Source organism: Plectropomus leopardus, chromosome 9 (genome assembly GCF_026936395.1).
Source record: "Plectropomus leopardus strain MGB_pleo_1.0 chromosome 9, ASM2693639v1, whole genome shotgun sequence".
In the NCBI taxonomy this organism is placed as follows: Eukaryota; Metazoa; Chordata; class Actinopteri; order Perciformes; family Serranidae; genus Plectropomus; species Plectropomus leopardus.
The window spans coordinates 21,257,670-21,279,538 of record NC_142184.1 but is presented as its reverse complement, the minus strand read 5'-3'; the positions used below and the strand labels follow the sequence as shown (position 1 = coordinate 21,279,538).

At 39.4% G+C, this 21,869-nt stretch overlaps 3 protein-coding genes across 4 annotated transcripts in view; 1 reads left to right on the top strand and 2 right to left on the bottom strand.

Annotated features, from left to right (window-relative positions):
• The window catches only part of elapor1 (endosome-lysosome associated apoptosis and autophagy regulator 1), a 16,121-nt gene extending 11,292 nt beyond the window's left edge, over window positions 1-4,829 (bottom strand). Inside the window, exons 1-7 of the mRNA XM_042491215.2 lie at window positions 4,694-4,829; window positions 1,609-1,729; window positions 1,274-1,454; window positions 679-826; window positions 509-589; window positions 288-393; window positions 29-178 (exon numbers count right to left, since the gene is read on the bottom strand). Of these exons, the coding sequence (XP_042347149.2) occupies window positions 29-178; window positions 288-393; window positions 509-589; window positions 679-826; window positions 1,274-1,454; window positions 1,609-1,729; window positions 4,694-4,780 (874 nt within the window). The 5' untranslated portion in view covers window positions 4,781-4,829. The remainder of the gene's footprint in view (window positions 1-28; window positions 179-287; window positions 394-508; window positions 590-678; window positions 827-1,273; window positions 1,455-1,608; window positions 1,730-4,693) is intronic.
• cfap276 (cilia and flagella associated protein 276) lies at window positions 3,579-7,732 on the top strand. Its single transcript, XM_042491219.2, has 5 exons — window positions 3,579-6,051; window positions 6,909-7,025; window positions 7,124-7,239; window positions 7,359-7,468; window positions 7,623-7,732. Exons 1-4 carry the CDS (start codon window positions 5,977-5,979, stop codon window positions 7,459-7,461), a joined length of 411 nt encoding a protein of 136 aa, XP_042347153.2. The 5' UTR covers window positions 3,579-5,976; the 3' UTR covers window positions 7,462-7,468; window positions 7,623-7,732.
• Window positions 6,642-21,846, bottom strand: smc5 (structural maintenance of chromosomes 5). 2 transcript variants are annotated; one of them, XM_042491214.2, is made up of 25 exons: window positions 21,591-21,846; window positions 19,522-19,663; window positions 19,158-19,210; window positions 18,495-18,657; window positions 17,418-17,552; window positions 16,932-17,072; window positions 16,681-16,842; window positions 16,074-16,145; window positions 15,426-15,681; window positions 14,486-14,640; window positions 14,009-14,122; window positions 13,233-13,327; window positions 12,944-13,076; window positions 12,443-12,616; window positions 12,157-12,326; window positions 11,882-12,005; window positions 10,639-10,761; window positions 10,430-10,555; window positions 10,170-10,265; window positions 9,749-9,853; window positions 9,491-9,610; window positions 9,213-9,392; window positions 9,022-9,117; window positions 8,196-8,377; window positions 6,642-7,386 (listed from the first exon to the last, which is right to left on the bottom strand). In XM_042491214.2, the coding sequence occupies exons 1-24, from the start codon at window positions 21,752-21,754 to the stop codon at window positions 8,243-8,245; spliced, it is 3,234 nt and encodes a 1,077-aa protein (XP_042347148.2). In that variant the 5' UTR covers window positions 21,755-21,846; the 3' UTR covers window positions 6,642-7,386; window positions 8,196-8,242. The 2 variants fall into 2 exon arrangements, with proteins under 2 accessions (XP_042347148.2, XP_042347147.2); XM_042491213.2 differs by lacking the exon at window positions 6,642-7,386 and having other exon boundaries at window positions 7,906-8,377.
• Window positions 21,847-21,869: the final 23 nt, after the last annotated feature.

Here is a 21,869-nt window from a genome sequence, read left to right as displayed (position 1 = left end):
GGTGTTAGTAGACGTAAGAAATGCAAACCTGCATATTTGTCTGTTTCACACTGATGGCAAACTGTGGCACCCTTGTTGGAGAAGGTGTCAGCGGGGCAGGGGGAACAGCGAGCAGATCCTGCCTTTGCACTGTGGGTGCCCGGTTTACAGTGAAAACACTCTGATGTGTAGGCCACCCCTGAAAGAAAACAAAAGCATCTTTCAACTTGTAATCATTAACAGGAAAAAGTTTGGCATGAGCAAACGTTCAAAACCACTGCACACGACACACAGCGAGGATAATCCACCTGAGATGGCGATGTTTCTTAACAGCACAGGTTTGATAGCGCTGCCCTCCGGAGTGTACACAGTGGTTCTCCAGTACAGCACATTGTTGCCGCTTTTCAGCTCAACCTGCACAGAGTGAAGGTGAAAATGAGAACAAAACAAATAAGAGCTCTTCTAATCTAAATTCTCCGGCAAATGACAAACAGCAGCAGGTGTAATGAAGAGCTGTACTCCGACAAACCGCGTATTTGCTGAAGAAGCTCTCAGAGATCTTCATCCAGCGGCTCTCAGTGTCTGTGGACTGACACTGGTCATTCTGAACCTGCAGGAGGAGTGAACCAGAGGTGAGTACACATCCACCTAAAAAAAACCCATCTCTGTCAACTCCAACAGTCACTTTAAAACACTTACAAAAAACTCAAAGTAAATGCTGTCGTCAGGGTAGAAATATTCAAAGGACACAGTTCCAGGTTTCTTCAGGCTCACAGCATACGACAGCGTCGCAGTGCACTCGTCTGTGTTTGAGGCTATGTAATCACCCTTCGGTGTCCAGGTCGAGCTAGAGAAACAGTAGCAGCAGAAACACATTGATGAGCTTTTAGAAATCAGGGCTGGATGATATGGAGAAAATCAAGTACAACAATATTTTTGACTGAAAACCTCAATATCGGTACTGCAACAATACTGTAGACATGACTACTGGTGCTTTCACAAAATATTTATAACAAGGTTTTTTGATAAATAATCATCAGTAATATGGATTTAATGACAAAGTGGGTATAGGCAAATTATAAAACATTCAGAAAATGACGTCACTTCACTGTGATGCAGCCTCTAAAACAAGAAAAACACCACACTTTGGAGTTTAAATCTAAAGACGATATCTAGTCTCATATTACTGTTATGATATCAACATACTGCCCAGCCCTCATTAAAACAGTGAGAGCTTTGACTGATCAGTAAAACCTGCTTCAAAAACAATAATACAAGTCAGGCATATACTGACTTAGAGCAATCTGTGTGGGAATCCCCGCCATTCGCAGTCACCCCGTGGGTGACAAAACCAGACGGCAGGCTGTCCCACTCGTCAAAGGCCACGCCAGTGCCCAGAGAATAGGTGCCTGCAGCACATTTCTGGCACTGCTGCGACTGCATGTCGAGGAACTCCCCTTCACTACAGGAGAAGGCTGCAAGAGGTAAAGAATGACACATTAGAAATATTTCATCTGGTCAACACTGCAAGGACAAGATAAGGCAACAAAATTTACACTTTAAATATGTGATACAGATTAAGAGAGTGCATAAAATATGTAAAAAGGGACATGAGAGTTGGACACTCACTGCACTGAGTGCCTTTGACTGGGTCTGGGAGGCCTGTGCATGTGTCGGCTTTGTTGGGAACTGCAACTCTCCATCGTGACCCGAGTACGTCACACTCTGTGTACTCAAAGTGATAATCTGACTGCAGGGAGGAAAACACAGTTGTTAGTTTCACACAGATGGATAATAATACACCACATGACCACCACACATACTAGATGTACATCAAATACATTTTATCGATAATTTAAGTCAGCATGAATGAAAGGCTGCACAACATCAGGAAAATATGATGATAGGCGATTTTCTCCAAGATTTCCCCTTTTGGCACTTTGTGGACTAAAACGTCTCAACGGACTTTAAACAGATTGCCATTAAATCCTGCACAGACATTCATTGTTCCAAGAGGATGAATCCTAATGATGATGGTGATCCGCTGACTTTTCCACTTACATCACCATTTGCAAACACTTTGGTTAATGATAGAGCTGCACGATATAAGGAAAATTCGCAATAAAGTTGCTGAATATTGCAGTAATGATTTTACTTGCAATAAATAAACAGGCATTAAAGTGTACTTAGCTCTGTCTTTCTGCTGTTTTCAGTATAATGCTAAAATACAATAAATTTCACAAATAAAAAATAACAACAGTTAAAGTGCATCTTTCTAGTTATACTCTATGCCAACTACCTCTAAGTAAAAAATCCCTGAGTGCAATATCTTTCTTATATCAGTCTTTTGCGATGTGTTTTTGTGCAGGTTGACATCACAACACACAAAAAGTATATATTGTGCAGCCCTTAATACTAGTGTTGTCAAAAGTGTCGATTTAGAAATTCATATTGATTATTAACATCTGAAATGATTTCAATGATGATTTTTTCGCAGGATTGACCCACAGAAACCAGCTGCACTTTTCTTGTGCTCTCTTTCTTATCATTAATGTTTACTACAGTTATTCTGTGTTTATCTGCTACAAACCAACCTTGTTATATTTATCTTTTCATTTAAAAAATATTCTATGCCAACAATGTCAATTTTTGCCATGCTTTCAAAAATAGTATTGAACATTAAAATTCTTCAATATAATGCAAATATTGTAGCGACACTATGACATGCATGTGAACAGAACATGGAGCTGTTATTAAAATTAGGCCAGCAGATTCATTTAAACCTTTGGAATTTCTCTTCCAAAACCAGGCAAGCCTCTTTTCCAAATAAAAGCCAAAGCTAATATTTGCCCAGGAGGCCGTCTCAACTCTTGTTTTAATCTCACTCATCAAGGATGTGCTACAATTCTGCTTCGGTTAAACTCCCTTCAGGGTTTATTTACCCAGCCAAGGGGGAGAAATTCTGATCTGTCCAATCCTTTTGTAAACAAGTAATTTTCAGTGTTGTCGCAGGACTTTGGGGACAGCAGGAGCTCGGGGCAAAGCTTTGGCTATATTTTGTGCTTTGACGCCTTTTGAATATACTGACAGTAGGTGACTAACAAACACCGTCCCACCCGTAATAATGGTGTTTGGGATGCGACATATTGTTATCTTGCGGATCTGACACCTTTTGAAACAAGTCGAGAGTGGGCACACAGTGTAATCTTGGTCAACAGCAGGCTTTTATATTCAAAGGAAAGTCAGACTAATGTGAGCCCACACAGCCTGGTGGGATTAATAGTTAACAGAGGCAGAGCAGCAGCAGCAGCAGCTCTCCTCTGAGTCTGTGTTTTCGATTAGAGCTGCTACATTAGCTGTGGGTGTCGGATGATGTTTGGGTGGGACGAGCTGATGTTAAAATGCATCAAACTGGGAATGTGCTGTCGCAGAATCACCTATTTTAACCCTTTCAAACCTGAGCAAGTTATCTTGATTTCTTTTAAATACTTAGAAAGAAGGCAATGAACAGCTTTAAAAGAAATGACCTGAAGAACAGCAAGAAATTAGGAAAAAAAACTTACAAGAAAATTCCCTGAAAATTAAAAAAAAGGAAAAAACAAAAGAAAAATAACAAAAACAGGAAATTACCTGAAAAAAAATGTTATTTAACTATGATTTTATTTTTCTCGATTTTTTTCTAGTTATTTAATAATTGTATTTTTAGAGCTATTTCTCAGGTAATTTTCTTGTTATCTTTAACTACTTTTTTGCAATTTGACATTTTATGCCAATTGCCTTTTCTTCTCATGTTTTAGATAGAAATCAAAACAATTTTCTGACATTTCAAAGGTTTAACTGCTTGTGAAAGGCACCCAAATGCAGCAAAACAAAACTAGTGTCGTTCCAGGTTTCAAAGGGTTAAACAAACATGAGGAAACCGAGGCAACAGGACATAATGAGCGCTGAGCCTCATGGTCCGTGGACTGGCATGGAAACAAACTCACCTTCTTCCCTAAATCATCACCTATACACCAAATAGACTCACGTTACAAGACTACGGATCCAACTGTGCTAACATTTCCCTTACAGCACTCATATCTTAACTTTACACACTGGGTGGTAATGTTCAAAGTGTGCTGATTTAAAAAAGAAATGTTTTGGGCACTATTAAACTGTACTGTTAATATACAAATTTAAAACACATATTCTATATAAGGGCGAGTAGCAGAGGATGTCACATATGGAAGGTTTAGTAAAACACATGTGTGATAACAGCACTGAAACAAGCACAAGTGGCTAATGTAATTCAAGCCTTGGCCAGTGAAACATATGTTTATTTCTGACTCACAATATGTGAAGGAGGCCAACACTAGTCTTGATTAAATGAACACTATTGGATTGGGCTAATTCAGTCCCATCAGAAAATGCACTTTTTTCTTTATTCTATATTTAATTTTAAAGTCAATCATTCTTGCATCATCTGACATATGTTACTGGGTAAACAGGTCAGCCATCTTTCAAAACGTTCAGAAATGTTGCACCTCAGAGCAATAAATGTAATATTTTCGTAGATTTAAATTCCATAAACTGCTCATCCATAAGAAATGAAACCTACACATGCATTTTTAAATTGCCATAATCGATTGACAAATTAGCAATTTTAGCGTTGGATGGTTTGTTATCCACAAAAGAGAAATGTCTAAAAAAACAAAAACAATATGAAGCTCCTCACCTCTTTGCACATGGGCAGTTCCGCATACGTTTGCGCAAAAAGCAGCCCCAGTAAAAGGTGGCGCAGGTGTGTCCGGCTTCGCTGCATGGTCGCCTCCTGTCAGTGATGGAGTGATGGAGACGGAGGAGCAGAGGGCTACCTGCACCCTCAGGTGCTGCCCGCCCTGCAGCTGGAGGCGTGGCTTCACTCTGAACAGGTGAACAAACACTGGGAGGTGATTGGCTGTTTACTCTGAATCATCTTGTAGTGCCTGATTGTTGAAATGCAATAGGCTGAGTTGTGTTTTGCCTGCCTTCTGTTGTGTCGACATGTGTCATTATCGGTGGGCTATTAATCTTCAAGAACAAATATTGTTTAGGGGCTGTTCTTAATTAATCAGTAGAGGGGGTTGTTTTGATTTTTGACCTTCCCCGAAGCTACAAATATTTTTCCTTAAGCCTCCCTGTGTGACTTGGGGAAAATGCATGACCCTCTCTCCACCATAAATTAGTAATTCAATTTTAAAAACGTTTGTAAAAAGTTTTAGACGTAATCCTGGAGTTGAAAAAAAAAGCCTCTGTTTTTCTATCTTGTTCTGCATGCTGGTTAGTTTGTGCAGTTTATTTTTGGCATTTTTTTCAAATGAGATATGTAGAATAAAGTGATTTTGCTGAAAGATTGCTATTTGGGTGCATAGATTTGGTTATTTTCATAGCGTTCATCCCACATAATGTATTTAAGGACTGTCTGAAATTTAAAAATCCAACAACCTCTGTCTACAGTTTCTGATTACGATTAATATTGCAATTTTGGCTTTGGAGTTTCATCTTTTCTTAAAAAATCTGCTGTGAAAAATACAAAAGAAATACAAAATACAGCCATTTAAATTTGCATGCCTTCACCTGATCTATTTTTTTTTAAAAAAAATAAGTCCCATTATAATGATCAGTCTCTTTGCGCAGTTGCGCGTGTTTTATGGTTCAGAAAAACGTAAATGTTCATTTCGAGGTAGAAAAGTTACTATTTGTACATTTTCACAGATATAGCAGTTACACGTGGGAGAATAAATTCTTATCACTCCAGACCCACGGCACGTGGTGAGAGGGGAAATCCGCGAAAACTTGTTTTCTTTTGAAAGGTCTAACCGGAAGTTTGTGGTTGCTTAGTAACCAGATAATGAACGTTCTAGTAAGGTTCATCTAGAGCCCTTTATCATTAGCTAACACCAACATCACCAACAACAACAACAACAGCAGCAACAAAGTGACGTTTTTCGTCTTCCGAGCCTCGTGTTGTCTTTAAACATGTCTCGCCGGGATCCTTTCCCCTCCACAAAGTATGAAAACGACTTCACTCTGAGCGGCTTCCGGCCGCAGCAGGTGGGTTTTTCTCCGGATAAAAACGAAATGTTTGTCTAATATCCGTGTTACTTGCATGAAAAAAAAAAAATATATGTTTAAGGCTAAAGAGATGTATTTCTCAATATAGGCCTACGTTTGCTACTGACAATTATTTTGATACTGGACATAAAGCACTTTTTTTTAATTCAATCACGTGTCAATCATACTGTAAACTGTAAAAGTTACTAGTGACATATCCCTATTAACTTGCTAGACAAAACTTTACTGATGGTTGACCGGTAGTATTTTGATTACACAAAAATCACATCAGACATATGCAACATGTGAGCACAAAATTGAAATAATTGAGGTTTTAAGAGAACAGAATGAAAATGCAGAAAATGGAATCTTGTACAGTAAGTAGCCTGTTTTCTTTAGCGTATAATCAGCTGAAAGTAAGAATCATGTTTTCGTTACCTTAAAATGAAAAATCTCTATCTACAAAGGGAGCGGGTCTTTGTCTACAGAGATCACCATGTTACACCACAATGTTTCAGACAAACAACAAAACACTGCCTATACTTGGTATTTTTAAAATGTTAAAACCCTGATGTGTAAAGTGAAACTGCTTTATTTTTTTTTACCAGTTTAACTCACCAGGTCAGTTTATTTTGGAGAGGAAGATACTTCTACGCATACAGAAAAAATGTCCTGCCAATAAACACTAAAGCAATCCTAACAAAGAGTTTACTCTTGGCACGGAGGAGAAGTTTTAGATAAATGTAATAATCTGCAACCCCCACTGCTACATGCCACTAAATCCTACACACTGCTCCTTTAAAATGATATTGTGAGTATTTTCTTTGTAAATTTGGATTTCTTTTCCCATTGTACAGTGGAAAACATATGATAAACCAACTCACCTGGCCCAAACTGAGGAACCCTGGAGTCGCCTCCATGATGCAGCCACTTTGGCCAGCTCCCAGCGGAGCGTTACGCATTATGAGCACCAGGTAACCTCCAAGGAGCATGATCGTGACCTTTACTTATGAAACCAGAAAAATATTTCAAGGCCAGTAACTTGAATGCACTGCTCTTTTCCCAACCTCAGGCTCTAAACGACAGCCTCGACTTCCACCTTAAGTCAGTCTACGATCACCACAAGGACTTCTTCTGGACAAAGAACCAGATTTTACACCAGAGGGAGACGGTCTCTGAGGAACACAGGCATGTGTTTGTGACTTCAGGTTTATGATCTGGCAGGAAAGATTCGCTGTGTTGGCTATGGCATTTCAGGAGTTTGATTTAACTGTGTTGATTCGTCATTTTAAAATGTCAATTTACAGGAAGCAGGAAAACTTGAAGCAGGACATGCTGGAAAGGGAACAAGAGACAAAAATCAGAGTGTGGGTCGATCCACAGAGGTGCTCCATTCACAGCATTAAGTGAAGCACAGGTGATGTTCAGGCATATTATCCCAGCTTCTATGAAAAAGAAACCTTAAACTCCTGATTTAAGTCTCGATCTGACTCTCACCTACATATCTCATTATCTGCTTTGAGCGAAGTGTGTCCCAAATAACAATACATTGCTCGTTTTTCTCTCTCCAGGTGCACCAGGGAGAATAAAGCCAGCTTCCCTTCAACATGAAGCTTCCATAACTATCTCTAACTGTTATAAACACGAGTGCTCTGTAAATAAAGGAGTTCTTAAGAGTGAATTACTGTCCGGTTTGTGTTAATCCAAATGTCACACATATAAAAATTAATGCTAAAAGGTGAATTATGTAAAGTAAACACTGAAAAAGAAGAGATGCTTTACACTGATGATGTCAAAAATACAGAGGCGGTAAGGTCAGATATTTTTGAATTTTAAATACATTTAACATACCCATTTAGACCAGAAACAGCAGAATATTTTATTAAAATATAAAAACATGTGAACTGTTAAAGAAGAGTTAAAACAGTTGTACATTCAGTATTTTGTATTATCAAAGAGTTAACAAGTTGCTGCATATAAAGAACTATATGCATATGGGAAAACAACAAATACTCTCAATTCATTTTTTTTTCTGAACACCTGTTTTATAAATGTGTATTTTACAAAAGTGATGGGTTTGTGAAACAACAGCAAAGCATAAATTATTTATAATAATTGATAAACGTTGTAAATGTTGAACTCACAGACTGGGAACTAACTGAATCCACATGGGACAGGTCAGATGGTGCGTTCAAGCCCTGGCTTTTCTTTGGAGACACCGTCTGATAAAAGCCTTCTCGTTCCATTGGGTCGGAGGAAGCATTTGGCTGCCGTTATGGACACACAGGACGGTCATCTCCTCCGCGTACTTAAGATTCTGCAGCAGCTGGAGACAAACACGACAGGAGCAGAAGTTCAGGAAAACACAGAGCACAGACTTTCACTGGTCACATTATAAAAGATCTGATATTCAGATTCACAAAAACATTTTTCACCACTTGGGCCCATCAAAAACAAGCTGGAAACGCGACATATCATCATCACCTTTTTAGTTTAAATTCATATGTAGCAAACAGCTGCTTATTTACAAATGCAGCAGATGATGACCAACACAGGCATCAATACAGAGTCATGTTTCTGGCCGCTTGATGTAAGTCCATTCCTTAGGGAAATATCTGTCTCTTCCACTTCTATATGCTCTGCTCTGTTCACCAGCTAGTTTTTAACTTTGTTGCTTGGTGTAGAGAAGGTTGTTTACAGTGTGGGTTTTTCTGAAAACAGCTGTTAAGTACAATGATGAAAGCAGAGAGAGTGAAACAAAACAGTTGAGTTGCAGGTCGTGAAACCAAAGGTGCTGAAAGATGTCAAAACGTTCTGCAAAGCTGAGGTTCAACTGTAGAGTTGGGTAATTCACATTCACATTCACATTCATATAAGTAGTCAGGTGATCCTTTGTTAATATAAAAATACTAATCAAAGCCATCTCTCGCTACCATCTGAACGCACTCATCAGAAGGAACAAACTCTCACTTTGGGTGTGATGAAGAAGTACTGGGATGTTGTCTCTTTGCAGGCTGTGCGCACCACAATGTCAAAGACTCTTCTCTCATTTACAGGATCCATTCCCTACACCAAAGACAGAAATAGCCTCAGTCACACGCACATAAGAATGCAGATGACCATCTTTTGAATTTAACACTTGAAGGCTTTGAAGTGGTGACCTGGTTGATCTCATCCACCACTCTGAAGGGGCAGCGGTTGAGCTCCTGCAGGGCCATGAGGTAGAGCATCGTGGAGACGCTGCGCTCTCCTCCGCTCTGATGGTGGGCCGTCAGTTCGTGGAGCTGAGTGCTGCTGTGGAACTTCACCCGAATTCGGATCCCATACTTGTCGTACTCCTCCTGCAATGCAAGATAGCATTTTAATGGGAAATTATTGAAATTCTCAGTGCTAAAACTAAAAACAAAAGCCCATCACATCTATGACAGTGAGAATTTACCTCATTCTCTGAGTGCAGATCTACCTCTCCTGCACACTGCATGGAGCGGAAGAAATCACTGAACTTGTCATTGATCTGTTCCACCAGCTGCTTCAGCGGGTTCAGCCAGCGCTCCTTTGCCTGTGAGACACACACACACACACACTCAGAAATCACCACACACACATTTCTACACAGGATGACAATGCTGTCGAACCTTTTGTTTTTGTTTTTTTTTTACAACACCATACCAGAGGAATCACTGCGGTGATCTCCTACCTCTGATATGTTCTGTCGGTAAGCATTGAGGGCGTTGTTCTTATCTTCCAACTCTTTTTCCAGATGTTTGATCTCCTGCTCTCTCCTGTTGTACTCGTCAACAACCTTTATAGAGCAGGAGAGCATTAACAAGCGTACATGCCACAATGTATTCACACTCACAATTTGTGTCCAAAAAAGTAAGAAAGCCAACAATGAATAAATTGCTAGTAATAAATGAATAAATAACAACAAAATAGTATTGAATGGTCTGATCACACTTTCCCGCAGACATTTTTAAAAAGGTCGTTTCTGTTGAGTTCCACTGATGAAAAAGACCAGAACGGATTGTTCAAAATGCATCTCATTTCTGGGTTTACATTCTGAGAATAAAATAATGATTACATAGGAATAACTTTGGCTGACTCTCATGTGCTCTTACACTTTCACTGAGGCCAGTGAAGCACTCGGCCCTGGAGCGCTCCTCGTTCAGCATGGCATCGATCTCGTCCAGCGTGTCAGGCAGCTTGCTGAAAGCCTGCATTCATGGAAAAACAAGAACTGTGAATATTTTAGTAGCACATATCAATAATAATTTGTGTTTAAAAGACCTCCACAGCAGCAACTGGACCACACGAGGAGGATAATATCCCACAGCAAGTGATGAGGCATGTTTAATTCAGTGATAAAATAAACACTTACGTTACGCAGGTCTTCAGGTAACGACTCATCAGGTTGCATCCTGCAGATGGTTTTCGCTCTCTTCAGCAGGCCTTTGCACTGTTCTGTCAGCTGGACCTTCCTCTGCTCCAGACGGCTGCATTTTTGCTGCAAAAACCCACATGATGCAGTTAATGCCATCGACACTCCATCAGGCCAGCCGTATGTAAAGGTGTGTGTGAAAAACTTACATCAAATGTCTTGATATCAGAGGCGCCTTCTCTGCAGTCATTCTCCAGCTTTGTCTTCTCAGCCGTCAGCCCCACCGTCTCCAAAGCCAGGTACACCTTCTCCATAGTCAGTTTGGCTCTCAGCTACAAACCATGAGAGAAAAGAAAGAGGGGAAATAATTACAAGGATGGGTTTGCACTTTTAAAGCAAGACATGATATAATCTATGATTACAGTATCACACTTAAAGAAATAGTCTTTCTCCCGGTTTAATTAGACCTGTTTTGTGGAACTTTTGTCCCCCTCCCCTCTCTGGCGGTGAGAGTAATTACACAAACACTGTCAACATATGCTCACGAGTATGTCTCCTGGTGAGCTCTCTGCATCAGCCCTGCATACTTTCTCTTCAGATGTTCCCGTGAATTTAAGATCAAGTTTCACTTCAGTAGGGCTGAATCCTAACTGTGGTGTGTTTTCTGTCATCACATTAAGTCTGCACAGGCAGAGACTGCAAGCTGATAGAAAGACCTTGAGTTTGTTTAACTTGTTGCCATGGAAAAATTTGAGTGACAACTACATTCATGTACACACAGTCATTGCCGCTGTCATTTTCTGTCTATTCATCTGTCCCAGCAGATAACGAAACATAAATCCCATGTATAGGCTTTTTTATTACTGAAAAAATCCATCCACAAAGTCTGCGAGTCTGCAAGTACGATGAAATCTGGAGATTTGAGTCCAGCCTAACTTTTCTTGGACACCAATTAGGATTTTCCACCAGAGCTTTCGCAGTACTCCTAGTTACTGTTCCACCGCTATAGTCTCCCCCCTGTGTCCTGCCCCCTTTAGCCCTGGCTGTTCAACATAAAATGCATCACTTCTGATGCACCTGTGCAGGAAAGTCACCACAGACACCACAATTCCAGCATACTGCAATACAGCAAGCTCCCCCCTGGCCACTATGGGTTTAATCAGCATTGTGTGAACTTGTTTGGCAAGGGCTTGACTGTCAGGGACCTTCATTTCAATGTAAAAGTCTTGTACTAAAGCTTTAATTAGACTAAAAAGGTTTGGCATAATGTCTGCTGGGAGGGTAGCGTTCAAGTGTATTAAAGAAAGAAGCAATAAAACATAGAGCGGAGGTAAATGACAGACAGAAGTACCGGTGTTCAACTAACAGTTAACGCAATATCGAAAATCTAAATGTCACAGCCATCAAATCCAAAGCATACGGGTCTGTACTTCTAAGTTCACCAATCTGTACCTTCATTTGGGCCATGAACGCTGTCACTATGGCCACCTTTTGGGAATTGACAGCTGCAATTTTCTCTTTAGTCTCCTCTTCGATCTTCTGCAAGTCAATAATACTCTGCTCCATCTGCCTCAGACTAAAAACATGAAAAGAGGGAGTATAAATCAAACTCACACATCTCAACAGAGACTATTAACTAATCAAGTCATACACACCAACATATTACAAGATGCGGAGGGAAACATTCAGTGCCTGTTAGGCTTTTTAAATACTGAAGACAGACTTGCCTGTCCTGTTTGGTGCTGATTTTCTGCTCCAGTTGTCTCTTTTTGCCCTTTACTTCAGAGAGGTGCTTCTTCTCTGCCAGCAATTCATTGTCACGGCGATCAAGTGTGGCACCCTCCGCCTGCAGAGCCTTCAGCCGCTCATCAGTGTCTCGTAACTTCAGCTCACAGGCCTTGTCACGGGGGGAGGGGTTAACAGTCAAACTAAGGTGTGACATTTTGAGGTATATTCATAGGAGTACCAGATTTATGAAATGTTAGAGGTAAAGAAAAGGGTTCACTCCCTCACCCTCATCTGCTGCTCCAGCTGCCGTTTCTCTTCAGCGTCCACAGCGATGATGAGGAACTGAGAAGGCGGCACTGCGGAGTTACTGGTGCTGATCTTGTTGGAGTAAAGGGACCTCTTCAGTGTGTACCTCTCCTCTGTTGTGTATAACACCCTGAGGTAGGGCTCCTCAATCACCTGTGAGAACGAAATGATGGACAAAGATCGAGGTCAGCAGAGACGCTCTTAAATAAAAGAGTATAATAAATAATAAGTATAATAAAATATAAACACTAAGTTCTCTGTACTTCAATGGTCCAAAAAAGAACGACTGTAAGGTTGAAGTTACGAAACATAAAATACAGTAAAACGAAATCAGATGATCAAATCAATGACCAAAGCAACAGTTATATGATTTTTTATGGGTCTCTCAGTCTCAACCTACACTATTTCTGTTTAATTCACTTCCCCAACTCTCTGCTCTTGTGTTGTGAGAACTTGAGTAATGTGGGAAGAGGAACGTACCGTTTTGATCATGGCTTTAGTTTGGTCATTGCCCACAGGGACGTCGTGAACCTTATAGTGGTGACAGAGATAACTCATCACCTCTTCTGGGGCGTCAAACATCTCACGCAGGTAGGTGAAGAACCCAAAACGGCTACAAATAAGTGAGAAAATTACACATAAAGTGCATACAAAGACTAAAAAAGTAATGGTCACAAATAAAATTACAAACATAAATAGACTAACAAAATAAATACAGTGGATGTTGATTTTAGGTCATTGCCCTTCAAGTAAAATAACTTTCTCTTACCTCAGGGACTCAATATTTCGGGATGGCCTCTTCTTAGAACATGACTCCTCCGGAGCAGAAATGGAGTTCACCTTCAAGTTCTTCTTGTCACGGACCTGAGAGTGAGGACAGCTCAAACTGAATTTCTTATACCTGCTATACACTGGAAGACTTTGACATGTCAGGAAAAACAAAACTCTAGAAACACGAGATAAAAGGTGTCATATATTGACAGTATTCTTGTCAATTTGGCATCAATACAATCCATAAAAAATTTAAAATTTTGGATTTTCTCACACCAACTTACTACTAACCTCTATTGGTTAATTGTGCTACTTTAGAGGAATGAGATTGTGGGAATGAAAGGCAAACTATTTTTAAAAATAAGATTTTTCACTAAAACAAATTCTGCTTGGTGGATCATTACACGCCGAAATAACAGACTCTTGTCCATTCCACGTCTCCACCGGATTCTCCTCCTTTTCCCCAGTGTAAGAGAACCGAGACTTGTTCACGTTCATGAGCCTCCTCCTCCATGTTTACGGTCTATCTGGTTTGCTGCTTTCAGTTTGGTGCTGGAGAGGGCGCACCTATTGGTTTTTGACGATGTCCACGTCATTGGACATGACTGTTTGTATGAGCAAAGACTAAAAATGTATTAAACATATTTGATTTTGACAGAAAATCAAGAAAAGAGAAACATAGACAGAGTTTTATTACCACCTCACATCAAACAACTGAGATCACAGGAGTGCCCACCTAGTCAACATGACAAACGTAATCTGCAGCTGACTGACCTCAGTCATAAACTTCTCCATGTCGTCTTTTCTCTGGAAGACAAACGCCCGCAGATCCTGGAATGAGATGTGGTTCTCCACATACTTAGCAAAGCGGTGATCTTTCACATTGATCTGTCGAATGAGCAGAGGACAAGACAAATTTTGTGAAAAAAACCTGTTAAGACATGAACTCTCCCCAATTTCATAAAAATAGAATCAGAATAATTTCGTCATCCCGCTACTGTGGTAATACTTACTTTAAACACTATTTAGCATTTATGAGCACTTTGTAATCATTTAGTGAATGGTTTATAACACACTATACTGTAGCTGTATGCAGATATAATGATATTTCTATGTGTTTATTAATGTACAGAGTTTATCAACAGCACAGAATACATCGCAGCCTTTAAACACTTAATTACATTTTATAGCCTGCTTACAAATACTAAACAGGGTGGGGTTAAAATACCCTCATGGTTCAGGGGGACTCACCACCAGCATCATGGGCTCGTGTACATTCCCATTAAAGAGTTGTCTGTTCTCTCTGAGCCACTGGAGGGCAGTGTGTGTGTCCCTGTAGCGTCCTCGCAGCTTCTCCTCTTTGGCATTCATCATGTTGTTCATGTCCCTGAGCTTTCTCTCCAACACTGGCAATTGAAACAAATGAACATCAGCCACATGAGCCACATTATATGGTCTTTATGGTCTATATGGTCTTTAGAATTAGGGATGCACTGATCCCACACTGATACTGGGTATCGGGCTGATACTGACTCTGCCCAATAGTCATTGGATATCAGTGACTATGGGGCAAATCTATTCAGCCGAGTTCTGCGTTTACTCTTGCATGCACTATATCGTGCATCAGCAGCGTGCCGGTAGACCGCATAGCTAAGCGAGCAATTGTATTTATTTGTTACATTTTGTTTTCCAAAGTTAGGAAAGCAATGTTAAAGTCAAGCCTGACGTTGCCCCACACTGATCCCTGTCGCTTTCACACAATGAGGCATACAGCTTATTGCAATTCTGTCAGCCAATGGCTCCGATCTGCCGGGAAAACGAAGGCTTTATTTACAGCACGATGGAAGCGCTTCAACAATTGCGCAACTACAACAGGAAGAGGACAGCACTATTGTTTGTTCCCAGTAGCTGTCAGAAGCTATCCCCATTAACCAAAGAGTATCAATGTAAGTTCTTTTCCCTTTCTATCCCCACTTGTGGAAATGACAAACAGTGAAACAGCCAAAGTAACTGTGGAATCTGTGGTTGCTGCTCGGCTCTCAGGAAAACAGAGAGAGATCCGGTTGTCTTTGTGACAGTGGCGCCAACAATAATACCACTCACAAACAATATGAGGGGAAAAGTTCTCTGTTTCCACTTTAAATAATTAGATCTTTGTTTTTGTAAACTTCATAACTTGTAGGAAACTCACTTTTGTACTCAGCAAGGAGGTTGTCCTTCTCCCTGCGCAGGTCGGCCTTCTCTCCTTCGATTTTTGCTCTCTCTTCCCGGATGTTCCTGAGTTCAACATTGACAGCATTGATCCGCGGTGTCATATCAGGTTGGTCACCAACTTTGGCGAGCTCTGCTTCCAAATCATCAATGGTCCGTCTGGTGTTGCTGATTCGCTTCTGGTGGTCTTCTTCTTCCGTCTGCTTCAGCTTCAGCATTTGTTTGATATCTTCAATCTGAGGAGAAGATCAGGGAACAAGATCATTTATTATAGAGAAGAGACAGCTGCAGATAAAGTCTACTTTATTCTGTGCTAAAGGCACACTGAACAAGAACAGTCAGTAAGATAGATTACATGAAGTAGAATTGTATCATAAATATTTAAAAAACTGATTATTCAAATAGCAATTTCTGTTTTCATCTCCTCTTACTTAATGCAAAGTTAGGAATGGATTTTTGTTAAAGAAACTAAAATCAGCTAGGACATTAACCAATAAGATAATGTATTTTATTTATTTATATAAATATATAATAAATATAATCTTATTGACAATAACATTGTCAATAACATTTCTTGCTATCATCATCTTCAAGTACTGTAAGTTTTCTTCCTCTTTCTGAGTCTCACCTCTTTGTTTTTTCGATCCAACTGGTCTTGTTTCTGTTTGCACTTCAGAGAGGCTTCTTTGATGAGTGCAGTCTGAAAAAGAACGTGATCGCAATGATCATGATTGTGTTATAAACATTACATTCCTGTATTTATTGTACTGCAGAAAAACATGCTCAAAAATTCTAGCAATCTCATTTTTATGAGGACATTAAACCTACTTTCAAAAGGTTTATAATTAATTTTGATTACTCCTACATCACATTCAGTGAAGATGGATTTGAGAATCAAACCTCCACTGCAGTGTAAATGGTTTGTGGTATTCTCCAGTGTGCCACTAAAAAAAGTCTTATCATTCTGTTGTGCATTTCTGTGGGCAGTAAAATGCTCTAATACATATATTATGTAATCGCAATTAATGTGAAATCCTCATGGATGCCCAAAGAGGCTTTTTTCCATAAAACCATTCAAAACTATCAGTGAGCGCTAATGGCTAAACCTCTCAGCACAAATACACATACAGATGTAATCTACAAAAAAAATAACAAATCGTTTACCGCATTTCTTTTTTTATACCAAAGTGTCATACTGTAAACTAATCAGAGAGTAACACCAACTGTGTTTTCACCTTAGCCTTTATTTGTGCATCAGTGGGCTTCATCTGATTGTCAATCAGCTGGATCTTCTTCAGCATGGGAGCCTGGGTCTGCTTCAGCACAAACAGCTGCTTTTTGGCTTCATCTCGCTCCTTCTTCACAGCCTCCTGCTCCTTACGGGTGGTCTCGTACTCCTAGCATCAGAGGAAAAAAGTCAAAGCAGTCAAAAGAATTGTTTATGTCACTCTCTCCCTCATACACAGTGTGTTATTTCACCACTCACCACCCATGGTTTCTTCTTCTCGAGCAACTCAATCACGTCCAGATGCCTCTTCTTTTCATAGTAGCGGTTCACATCATGTTTGTTCCTTTCGTTCCTCTGCTTGGCTTTCTCCAGGAAACTGGCCTTCTCCTTTACAACGTTCTAAAACGCAACAAACCGCCAGAAATACTTAAAAACTTAGAAGAGCCTGAGGTCTGGGGTGCTGGTGGCTCCGTGGATAGAGCGGGCGCCCCATGTATAGAGGCTGTTTCCCTTTCTCTCTGTCTCCCCCTTTCACACTTGTGCTGTCCTATCAATTAAAAGCAAAAACGTCCAAAAAACATCCTTAGGTCTGCAATGCAGCCTTTACATCTTCTACATAATACATGGTGCAACTGTGATTTGTTTTGATAAAATTGTCCGAGTGAAAGGGGAATCTACTTTAATGTTCATTGAAAAAGACTAAAAAAAGAAAATTCTAGATTTCTTTGCATAAAAAATGTTTACCTCCAGTTCTCGTTCTCTGTTGCGGAAGTTTTTGAGCTCACAGTGGTACGCATACATCTCCGGTGGTCCAACTGACTTCTCAGTTGCCTCCAGCAACTCAACTTTGGACATTTTGGCAAACTCTCCCACTTTTTCCTGCAAAGACAAACCAACCACATCAACATGAAGGAGGAAAACTGTGAGCACCTTGACATGAATAAAATAATCCTTATTCTCCTAGCACCCTGTTTACATGTTGCCTTTCATACTCGGATTAACGTGCCCTCACATCTTTCATCACCTAAAAATACAGAACAGCGAAACAGCTGGAGCCGCTCGTCATTTTGTTTCTCAACATTTTCTACGATGGGCGGACTTGGCGGAGCATACAAACACAGCCTTCCTCTTTCATACCTTCAAACACCTTCTTTAAAAGGTTGGCGTTGTGACATTTGCACATATCTGATAACCTGTTGATATCTAAGTCTTTCATAAAGTTTAAAAGAAGGTGTGTTTCTGCTTCTAAGCTGAAATGCGGGCTTTTCTGCAACAGGAGCAAAGGTAAACAGAAAAGTGGCCTTGTGACACTAACTGTGGTAAAAACCCCAGGCGAGACGCATATTTCAAACAAATAATGCTATTAAAATAACTAATAATGCCATATCACACGTCTTAAGTGGAAAATGCTTGATTCGGCCTGATTAGGAATATCGAAACGGAATATGCTGTTTACATGACCCGCATAAAATTCTGAATATTGTCACACTCAGAACAAAGGTTGAATGTTAGTGTTCATGTAAACGTGTCCAGTGGGAAATATGTTACTGGGGGTAACATTTAAGGCAAGTTATTATTATTTAAGTAAGGATTTGCATAAATAAAATAAAAAATTTATTCATTATCTAAGTCGATAGCTTGAAACATTAAATATTGAAAGATACATTTGAGAAATAGAAAAATGATCAGCCAGCTTAAAGAAATATTTCTATAAGTATGCATTGAAGCAATTTCACAAACGACTGAAAATATGCAAATATGCTCCAATGTGACAGCGCTAATTAAACAGCCTGACCTCCATGGAAAATTTTAGCAGCATACCTGAGGCAGAAACTGGCAAAGGTTGCTGACTTGGATACGCAGAGCCTTGACCTCTTCTTCCACTGCTTTCTGGTTGCAGTGTTTTCCGTTCAGCATCCACAGCGACTGATTGTTCTCCACGTGGATCTCTCTGTTAATCACCACATTACCACCAACCTTGTACCTGAAATAACAACAAGACTTTGATTCTGCATCAAATAAATCTAGGCAATATTTAAATAGAATTATTCATCAGTTATTGAATAACTGTAAAACTAGCTGGCAAAACAGTAGATTCACTTCAGGCTGAATTATCTGTCTTTCTAAAACGCTGAGTCACGTTAGTAAATGAATGAGTGACTTTATTTCGAAAAAAAAATTAAAACACATCATAAACAAACAAAACAAAAGTGCAGTGTCCCAAAACGAGTAGGTAGAAGTAAAACTTATATATCCCTAACCCTTTCTTGCTTTTTTTCTTTTAACTCATATATTATTTCAACAAATTTATTTACAACTAGTGTACAAACAACTATCCCCAGTTTATTTACCAACAAATTAAATAAATAAATAAATAACTATTCCAGGTTTATTTACAATCCAAATACCCCCGGGTTACAAAATAATAATAATAATAACAATAATAATGTCTTGCATTAGTAAGGTAACTGTCACATAACTTACAGTTCAATTTCAATGAGTCCTTTATTGCATCCACGTTTGACATAGAGGCCAACCTATAGAGGAAAAGAAAATCAGTAATTATCATCCTAACTGCAATGTATTTCTTTTTAAGCTAAAAATAACTATATTATAATTTGACTTACAGGCACTAGTTCAGATATCTCAGACACCATTACATGCAATGTTAGAGGACAGTGAAAGACACTCAAATAAAAGTGCTTAACACCTACTTCATGCTGTTACTATCAGCTGAAAACCTACAATCTATTAACCATAATCATGCATTTTATTTACTCACTGGTCTTTTGGAGAGGAATCAAAGTCTGATAAAGTTTAAAGTTCATCTACCAGTGGTTGTGTTTACCTTATCACCTCTGCCCAGGATAGCAGTCTTGCCAGCCAGACCCAGACAGATGGCGCACACGATGCTCGACTTGCCAGTCCCATTGGCTCCAACAATCATGTTCAGATTAGGTCCAGGATACAACACGGAGTAGTCATAGGTCCTGTCAGAGCACAAGGTAGATATTTAAGGTTTCCCTGCAGGGTTTTATAGCAGAAGAGGACCACGTTGCCTGAAATCAAGGCCACCTCCAATAACATCAGAAAATATTATAAACATGATAAACTTTTATGAACTAAAACAGTAATCATCAGAGAGCAGGAGAGCCATTTCATACAGTAAATACGAGGGATTGTGGAGGGAATCGATACAGCAAAGTATTGTGATATTTTATGCGTCAATATTGTATCAATACATGGACCCCAAGTACCGATTTCTTTTATTAAAAAACATATTAACTCTTTAAAACAATTATATTTTTACACATTCAAATAATCACCATAGTATGCATGATTCATTTGTAAATATTTAAATATTTGTATACTGCGCTAATTCTTTACGCTTACTGTATTTCTATTTTTACATGTCTATTATTATATATTTGTGCTTGTGCTTATTTCTACTTGCGATAATTCTCTACGCTGGCACCAGAGCGACTGCAACGAACCACAATTTCCCCCCAGGGATCAATAAAGTATTTCCGATTGTGATTCTGAGTAGTGTCAAGCCCGACTAGTTTGAAAAATAACAATAATGACAATATACAACTGTTAAAAAGTTCACAAGTCTTATTCATTTTGATTTGTTGGCACTTAAATTTTGTTGGTACTTTATAATTGCTATTGTACTGTTTACTTTTAGAGTAACAATTTCTTTAACAAAGTATCAAAGCTTTTTTGATATTTGTGCGGCGTCCCTCCTTTGTGTTGTGATTGGTGGGTCTATTTGGGGGGCAGATTATCAGCCTGGCTGATTATCAAGGCAGATACTTGGCATTTTGCTGATTATTGTGATCATTACTTTGAATTTTAAGGAGCTGGTGTTGCTGAATGTCTTTAAATCTGAAATGAAAGAGTTAGAAGCAGATTCTATAGAACGTTGTTGTCCTTAGCCTGCCTGGTTTTAAAAATGAGCCTGGAGAATTCCCTTTTAATGCTTTTTTTAGTGCTTGTGAATTATATTTTGTCTCCTTATAAATCCTATATAAAAGGTTAAATAAAAAAATCTGTAACTGCATTTTTATTTTAACGATAGCCTATAAAATTAATTATTGAAAAAGTGTGATATCACACTCCATCAACACCAGGGAAGGCAGTGTGCAATTCATGCAAGAGAGTGTCAGCATGGGAGGAACTTTTAATTTGTAAAACCTCACAGAGCTATATTTTTAATTAGTGTTTTATTTTAATTTTCAATGATTTTGTTAAACAAAGTTACAGGGAACTTGCTTTATATGATGTTGAAAGTTTCCGTTTGATTTGATTTTTTTTCGTTTGAACATTTGATCAAAGTTTTGTGATGGAGTTTGTTATATTCCAAATTCTAAATTTTGACAGACATATTTTCATTTTATTGTAAATGCACATCGGTTCTCATATTAGTTATCAGTGTCATTAAGTATCAATAATCGGTATTGGTTCTGAAAAATCTAAATTGATCGACCCCTTGTAACAACAGTAGACATTGTGGAGAGTTGACTTGAGATGTGATTTGGGCTTATGCTTAAAACCTAATTAAGATTTGTAGCCCTCATTTTTAAATGGAAGTTAGAAACATATATTAGTCTTTGTGACCTACAGTGTGAATGAATCGGTTTAAGATGACAGTCGTGACACAGCGGACACACCCCTTCTTTCTAGCGCGTTAACTCGGTTGATACACGTCTTGGTTATGTTTACATCTAGTGTACTCAGGTCAGAGCGTCCTGAGTCGGTGTCAGGTGAAGCTAATATACAAGCTAAGTCTGCTAGCTTAGCCGTCCAGCTATCATCAGGGTGTCTGTTATCGTTTCAGGCTGGCGGCAGTTGAGTTTCGGTTTTTAACGTTAGTTTTCTGTGCAGTTGGTCGACAGTCGAGCAGCAGGAACTTACAGGAAGTTTTTCATGGTCAGACGGAGTATAGATCCCTCCACAAAACGACGCTCTTCTCCGTTTCCATCGGGCTGACTGTCTGTGAACATGTCCGACATGCTGCTACTAGTCTGTGACTCGCTGTTGACATGACTGGTTCTCCGTCTTTTGCTGGACGAAGCCATGGCGAACAAAAAGACACTTAAGACAGAAAACTACACGCTGGGTCCTTCACCCTCGCGCGCGCCTCTTGTTCGTTACGGCAAGCCGGTTGGACAAAAGAGGTCACATGTATATACA